This window comes from Myodes glareolus, chromosome 12, assembly GCF_982192425.1.
Source record: "Myodes glareolus chromosome 12, mMyoGla1.1, whole genome shotgun sequence".
NCBI classification, from domain to species: Eukaryota; Metazoa; Chordata; class Mammalia; order Rodentia; family Cricetidae; genus Myodes; species Myodes glareolus.
Genome location: NC_142037.1, coordinates 15271093 through 15279045, shown reverse-complemented (window position 1 = coordinate 15279045; position 7953 = coordinate 15271093). Strand labels below are relative to the sequence as shown.

Sequence of the window (7953 nt, the reverse complement as noted above, 5' to 3'; positions counted from 1 at the left end):
AAAAGCAGACCTATTAGATTTATACCTGACTTCTCAATGGAGACTCGAGAAGACAGAAGGGCCTGGACAGATGTTCTACAGACTCTCACAGACCACAGATGCCAGCCCTGGCAACTATAACCAGCAAAACGTTAAAACACAATAAATGGAGAAAAGAAAATACTCCATGTTAAAGTCAAGTAAGGCAATATCTATTTATACAAACCTGGCCCTACAGAAAGCACTAGAAGGACAATTCCAATATAAAGAGGTTAATTACATACAAGAAAACACAGGAAATAAGTAATCTCAGATAGGGGATCAAAAGAGGAGAAACATACACATAAAATACCACCACCACAGCAACAACAAAATAATAGTAATAAACAAACACTGCTCATTGATATCTCTTAATATCAATGGTCTTAATTCCTCAATTAAAAGATACAGACTAACAAAATGGATGTGAAAACAGGATCCATTATTCTACAGCTTCTAAGAAACACACTTTAACACCAATAAGAGACATTACCTCAGGGCAAAAGGATAAATAAAAATTCCAAACAAATGGGCCTAAGAAGCAAGCTGGTGTAGACATTTTAATATCTGACAAAATAGACTTCAATCCAAAACTAATCAGAAGAGATAGGGAAGTATACTACATACTCACCAAAGTAAAAATTCACAAAGAGAACGTTTCGAATCTTAATATTTATGTGTCAAGCACAATGGTACCCAAGTTTGTAAAAGAAACACTGCTACAGCTTAAACCACATATCAACACTCACACACTGATGGTGGGAGACCTCAATATCCCACTCTCACCAGTAGTTGGGTCACTCAGACAAAAACTAAACAGAGAAATGCTGGAGCAAACAGAAATTATAAACCAAAGGAACCTAACAGACATCTACAGAACATTTCATTCAAACACAAACGAATGTATCTTTCTTTTTCTGCACCTCATGCAACTTTCTCCGAAATTGACTACATACTTGTATACAATGTAAGTCTCAATGGCTATAAGAAAACTGAAATAGCACCCTGCATCATACCCAGTCACCATGGACGAAAGCTGGATATCAACACCAACAGAAGGCTTAAAAGCTCATGCAAACTGTAAGCCTCACTACTGAATGAAAAATAGGTCAAGACGGAAGTAAAGAGACTCAGACTTCATAGAATTGAGTGACAATGAATACACAGCATAACCAAACTTATGGGACACAATGATGGCAGTTGTAAGAGACAAATTCATAGCACTAAGTACTTTCATTTAAAAGAAAATGGAGAGATATAATAAGTGGAGAGATTTTAGTAACTTTTTAGTATGCCTGAAATCTCTAGAACAAAAAGAAGAAATCATACCCAAAGGAGTAAATGACAAGAAATAACCAAACTGAAGACTAAAATTAATAGAATAGAAACAACAACAAAAAAAATCAATGAAAAAATGTTTGGTTTGTTAAGAAAATAAATAAGATCAACAAACCCTTATCCAACTGAATTAAAATGTAGAGAAAGAATATCTAAATTAATAAAATTAAATATGAAAAAGAAACACAACAACTCTGAGGAAATGCAGACAATCATTAGGTCATACTTCACAAACCTGTACTCCACAACATTGGAAATTTAAAGAAATGAAAATTTTTCTAGGTACATATCACTTACTAAAGCTAAATCAAGATCAGACAATCAGTTTAAGCAGGCTTATAACCCCTCATGTTATTAAGGATGTGGATTTAGGGGAACACTTGTCCATTGCTTGTGGGAGTGCAAACTTTTACAGTCACTATGGACATCAGTGTGGTGGTTCCTCAGGAAGGTGGGAATTGATCTACCCTCAAGATCCAGCTGTATCATTCTTGAGCATATACTCAAAGAATGATCCACCCTACCACAGTGATACTGACTCAGCCATGTTTATTGCTGCTTTATTCATGGTGTCCAGAAACTGGAAACAGCCTTGATATCTTTCAACAGAAGAAAGAACAAATAAAATTGGTACATTTGCATAAGGGAGTATTATTGAGATGTTAAAAAATGAAATTCTCAGGTAAATAGGTGGAACTAGAAAAAAATCATCCTGAGTGAGGTAACCTAGACACAGAAAGATACACATGGTATGTGTTAACTTACATGTGTATATTAGCTCTTAAGTCAATGATAGCCAAGTTACGATTGTAGAAACACAGAGGTTAGGTATAGAATAAGGGACGGGATGGGATACAGATAGATATTGTTAGAAAGAGGAAATAGAATAGTTATAAATGAATGAGGGGGCTGGAAAAATAGTATCAAGTGGGGAGAGAGAGTAGGACCAGGGAGGAAATATGGGGAGTGACAGTTAAAATTAAGGACCATTTGAGGGTCCACATTTAGTGTGGAAACCTAATACAATAGAAGATTCCTAAAATATATACATATATGAAATTGATCTAAATGAAATAACCAAATAGTGTTAATCCTACCATGCAAGAATAAGACCACTACCACAATTTTGAGTTAAATTTGAAGCAAGCTTGATTTTTATTGGGGTGTACCCAAGAACTGGCTAGTAAGTGTCTCCTAAATCAGGTTAAAGAAAACAATCCTTTTCTTGGGCCCCTTTTAAGGAGTAAACTCATGAGTAGTTGCAAAGAAGGATTCCAGAAGAGATACAAAAGAGCAATTAAGAAGTACAAAAAACTCTCAAAATTCTCAAAAAATCAAAAGACACAATGTGGTCACCTTTTGATTATGGAAGATCAGGGAGGGTTAGGGTGTTCTCAAAAACAAGTCATGGTTATGGATTGGGACAGGTCAGGCCCCAGGAAACAGCCTTAAAAACAGTAACTCAGCTCTTACAGTAAATGGAAACATTTTAAACAATACAGCATAATGGCTCCTGCCTTCAAAATGGAGTCAGGCAGGTTCCTCAAATGGGGAAACAGATCCCTAACTTGACATCTCTTGTCACTAAATGAAGCTTCCAGTACCAGGGCTGGGTTGTATTTTACTGAGTTGCTGGCTAAAGAGTCCCATGGGAATCCCCAAGCAACCCAGGCTGTTGCCCAGACTATAGATTGCTCTCCACAAGCTGACAGCAAGGTCCCTCCTCAACTCACTGAATATGAAGAAGGCAAGCTGGTGTAGACATAGAGCCTTCACACCTAAATTCTAGAATCTTTAGTACAGTAAGGTACTCTGCATGCTACCAAACATAAACACCAACCCAACCACAAACCCTTTATCTACAATGCTCTTTGTCCTGTCTCTATGGTGGCACAAAGCTTGTGGGAATAACCAACAAATAATCTGATTTGACTTAAGGCCCACTCCCCGAGTTGGGAACCACACCTGGCACTACTTGGATGGCCTAGAACCTGAGACTAGATAGCTCAGGGACCTAGGGTAAAACCAAATACCACTGATCTAAACAAACAAAAAACACAAAAGTAAAATGTAGCAATAAAATGACTCCTAATGACATTCTGTTGTGCTCACAAATCAATGCCTTGCTCAATCATCGTCATGTCCTCCTACAGCAGATTGCTGAGTGTTCCAATGAGTGGGTCCCTGATTCTTGTACCTTCCCTTGGACTCTTTACTTTCCATTTGTATGGTTCAATTCTGATGCATTAGTTTTTATTTATCTTATATTATAATCCCTTAGATGTCTGTTTATGTTATGACAAGAGATAGAAAGGGAATGGATCTATATAGGAGTGAAAGGGGGAGGAGTAGAAAGAAGGGCTTAGTGGAAGAAAGGAGAAAGAGCAGTTTTCATATGCTTCCTGTTATTATTCTTAATAATAAATACATTTATATTTTAATTATAAAAGTTTATTGTATCATTGCTAATTCCTTTAATTTTTCCTACCATATTTTTCCCTTTTTTTATAGTTTCATAGTCTTTCCCCTCTCTCAACTCTTCCTAGGTCTTCCCCATCTCCCTACCCACTAAACTTCTCTCTCTCTCTCTCTCTCTCTCTCTCTCTCTCTCTCTTTCTCTTTCTCTCTCTTTCTCTCTTTCTCTCTCAGCAAACAAATCCAAAGGAAAAGAAAACACAGAATCGAGGTCCCCCAGAGGTGGGAGGTCTTGGAACAGGAAACTTATCCAGTAGCATGACCCCTGACCTTCAGAATTCCCAGAGTCAAATCTCCCTTCACCCTATTGCTTTGTCGATTCACTAGCAAATGTTGGGGTTTAATGAAGGTGACCAAGAGATGTTAAGGATTTTCTTGGCCTCTGGAGATTCATTTATGGAGAGATAAGGGTGAAAAGAAAGGACTGAGTGTACGACACCTCAGTGGTGCTGTAGACTCTCGTTTGTGATGTAAGAAAGTCAGCCTTGGACAGCTGGGTAGTAAAATAGGTGTATGGTTGGATGTCATGGCACAAATCTTTAATCCCAGCCCTGGGGAAGCAGAGGCAGGTAGACCTCAGTGAGTTAAGGTCAGGCTTGTCTACAAAACAAACTCCAGGCCAGCCTGGAGTTCCTATGTCAAAAATTAAAAACAACCCCCTAACCACCACCATGTATGCCTGAGTGATAAATATGTGGGAATTATCTAGCCTGAAGTTCCAGTTAGGGGAGGGGCTGGGGAAGAAGGAGGAAGAAAAGCCCAGAACTGACATTAGACTGCTACCTGGACCATTGAAGTGCACACGAGTAGTTCAAATAGTACAGGACTTCAGTTGGATTCACTGTGCAGATGAATTTATTATGAGTTTTCAGCCTTTGCTCCCCACTCCATGTGGGTCTCGCCTGTGTCCGGACAAGCTCGTCAGGTACAGCAGGTTTCAACTGCCTGGTAGAGGGGCTTCATGCTTCTTTTGATCCATGGCAGGAAGGATACAACCTTAGTGAAGATTCCTGAAGAGATGGTCTGGTTCTTTCCATAGGATAAAACTTCATACGCTCTGTTGTTGCACACGAGGGGTCCCCCAGAGTCGCCCTGTTAGACAGGCAAAGGAAGAACTGAGCATCGTTCCCCTGACTCTGCCCTCCCGACCTCCTCCTGGGAAGGCTAGCAGTTAGGTCAGGGCCAGGACAGGTTTTTAAACTCCCTCTGTACCACAGCTCCAGGGTGGCCCCACTCTTCCTTCTAGCTCAATCCAAGGTTTCCCCCAAAGTCCTCAGGGACACTCAGGAACAATGTGTGCTGCTTTGGGATGGCGGATGTTTCCCCATCTTTCTCTCTTGCTAACCCACAGAGGGTCTCAAACCTGCTTTTGGGATGTCCCTTCTATGAGCTGATGCTTGAGGGTTTGGCCATTATCATAAATAACCCTCTCCCAGGTTCCTCTCTCCCTACATTTTGTCTGTCAGATGCTTGAACAAACCTTGAAAGGAGCCTGTACTTTTTTCGGGTCTCCAGCACAAATCTGCATGGTTTTGGAATAGCGGCGGAAGAGTTGTTTGCATTTCTGGTCATCCTGGATGATCAATACAGCCTCTTGTAGGAGGGTATTTCTTTTAGTGTCCTGAAGAGACTTTTTCCCCCAGCCAGTCAGGTAGCACACATTCCCAACCTTCACCTGGGTGTTGGCCCTGGGCAGCCTGAGAGGCCTCACGGCGTTAGTCCTCTTGGCCTTCCTTTCCAGCTGCAGGAAAGAAGCAGGAGAGAGCAGCTCAGCCAGGAACCTGCTGGCCTGGGACACTTTGAAAGAAAAGATAGCAGGGAGGGAGGGAACAAGATGAGAGCAAAATGGAAGGGGCAAGCCCTGTAGCAAGCAGAACACAGGCACCAGGAGTGGTGGTTGAACAGGCTATGGGTAGAGGTGTGTGGGTGGGGTGGCAAGTCTAATCTTTAAGAGCATGATGTCACTGGAGCTATCCTGAGGATTATAGGCTGGATGTGGGATGGCTTCTGCAACAGGGATGATCTGCTGGGTCTCCTCCTGGATGCTGATATCATGGGCTCCTAGAGTGACTTTCATTGACCTGTAGAGAGCAGAGTGCAGATGGGAGATGTGAAGTAAGAGAGGACACAGTCCAGGAACTGTAAGAGGCTGGGTGGCCAGGGTGGGGCTCTCGCTGAAGGGACTGAGGAGACAGAAGGGCCTCAGGGTGTGAACTACTGCTCTTTGTTTTGAGAGGATAGTGGTTCCAGAAGGCTTCCTCTGGTTTCTAGAAAACATTACACATTTGACATTGACTCTTAAGGTGTACTTTCAACCTTGGCCACTGCTGTAGTCTGATCAGTGTAGCTGCTTTGAACTCAACTGTGCTGCTGCCTCTGGACTCTCACCCTTTGACCTCAAAGTTTCCTAATGACAGACTTCCATTGTCACAGCTCTGCCCTCTAGTGAGCTCTCAGAGGAGCAGCCACAAGTATAGGATGGAAGCTCCTGTTGGGGTCTGAGAAAGCATGGGCCAGCTCCTTCTCCTCACCTTCCCCTGCAGTGAGCAGCTGTCAGCACGAAGTCGTCTTGCACTAAGAAGCCTCCACAGCGATGCCATTTCCCATCATCATGAAAGGATTCAATAAATGCCATGTAGGGGTGGGAGTGGGGCTTGACCTCATGGCCCCCAATGATCTCCTCTGAAAGAAAGGCAAGAATATGAGGTGTCTGGGAGCAGTAGATGAGGTCGGAGGGAAGCTCTAGGGAGGGGAGATGGGGTGAGATCTACAGTTCCCCAAGACTGTTGTGGACAGAATTCCTAGCACATAGATTGATCTTTGTTGAATCTGAAGCGTCAGTGCCCTGTTCTGAGAAGGGGTGGTAGGACTTGTCATCCAGCACATGCTTTACAAATACATGGAGGGGCAAACTTCTGTCTTCATGATCCTAGAGACCAAGGGGATCCTGAGTGGCTCATGTTAGTATTTCTCAGCAAATGTGTCTCCGGACGCAACTCCTGTCTTGATTTCTGCCGATTTGTCACCTTTTATTCCAAGCTCTTTAGAGAGGGATTTTTCTAAAGTTCTCCTGTTCTGGTGCCCATCATATCCTAGGTTCTCAGTAAATGAATTCACTGCATGGAAGAATGATTTTTACTTAGCTGGAAGGCTGGTGGCTCAGAGCTCAAGGGAATCAGAGCCTAGGGGATACTGTAGGATTCCACTGGCATAAAGGGAATAGTTGGGGACCTGCAGAGAGAAGTGGAGGGGCCAACAAAGAAAAGACTGCAAGGCAGTGCAGTGTACAGGAATCTTGTCAACCTGGACCTCTAGATTTAGCAGCCTGAGGGTGGAGATTAATAAATAATGCTAATATTCATCAACTGATTGCATACATCATTGCTGGCTGATCATTAAACCTGCCCTTGGTCTGGGTTCAGGTAAGGTCAATGATGTACTTTTTAGTAACCTTATATTCTCTGCTACTTCTCCTTTTAGAGATAATCCAATCTCAAGGTGACACGAAGAGCAGGGAGAAGTTAGTATCCACCATGTCCTCTGAGGACACCAACCTTCTTCAGACCTTGTCGAGGACCTAGTCAGTGACAGGCTTCCAGGTCTGGGTTGGTCTAGGACCTGAGGTTCAGAAAGCTCCTGGTTCAGTGCAGGAAGTTCCTGACTAGAGCTGAGCAGGGACTCCACAGGGGTATTATGGGATGTCACCTTTAGAACAGGGGTGTTCACTCACCTGCACCAGCTCCAAGCAGCAGAAGAAAGGTCAGGAGATTCAGGACTGCTGCCATCTTCCCAGGAAGGGTCTCGAGCTGGAGGAGGGCAGAGTGGACACAGCCCTTGAAGGATGAAGGAGGTGAGCGCTCAGTGACCTCACAGGTCTTTTAAACCTGCACCTCTGCTCTGATTGGCTTTAGTAGCTAAGGCAGTTTCCTGGTTTGGGTAAAAATGACACTGTCACCACATTGGCATCCTCTGTGCTAATCCTGGATAAAGACCAGGAAAAGAGGGTGTTAAGGTTGTGGTTGAGGAGAGCCTGAGACCCCAGGAAGTCCACTGTGCCTGCACTGAGATAAAAGTGTGGTTTTTCTTACCTCTTGCATTTTTTTTCCATTCTGGTAAGATTTT

General features: G+C 42.8%; 1 protein-coding gene and 1 non-coding gene across 2 annotated transcripts; one reads left to right on the top strand and one right to left on the bottom strand.

Moving 5' to 3' along the window:
- The first annotated feature begins 4254 nt into the window (after positions 1–4254).
- On the top strand, positions 4255–4333 carry LOC148120136 (small nucleolar RNA SNORD55/SNORD39). The gene has a single exon (XR_015734651.1). It is a non-coding gene; the product is annotated as a small nucleolar RNA SNORD55/SNORD39 (small nucleolar RNA).
- Positions 4334–4668: 335 nt separating this feature from the next.
- On the bottom strand, positions 4669–7716 carry LOC148120135 (granzyme E-like). Its single transcript, XM_087912005.1, has 5 exons — positions 7562–7716; positions 6363–6513; positions 5768–5912; positions 5312–5572; positions 4669–4923 (listed from the first exon to the last, which is right to left on the bottom strand). The coding sequence occupies exons 1-5, from the start codon at positions 7614–7616 to the stop codon at positions 4753–4755; spliced, it is 783 nt and encodes a 260-aa protein (XP_087768131.1). The 5' UTR covers positions 7617–7716; the 3' UTR covers positions 4669–4752.
- Between the last annotated feature and the right edge of the window lie 237 nt (positions 7717–7953).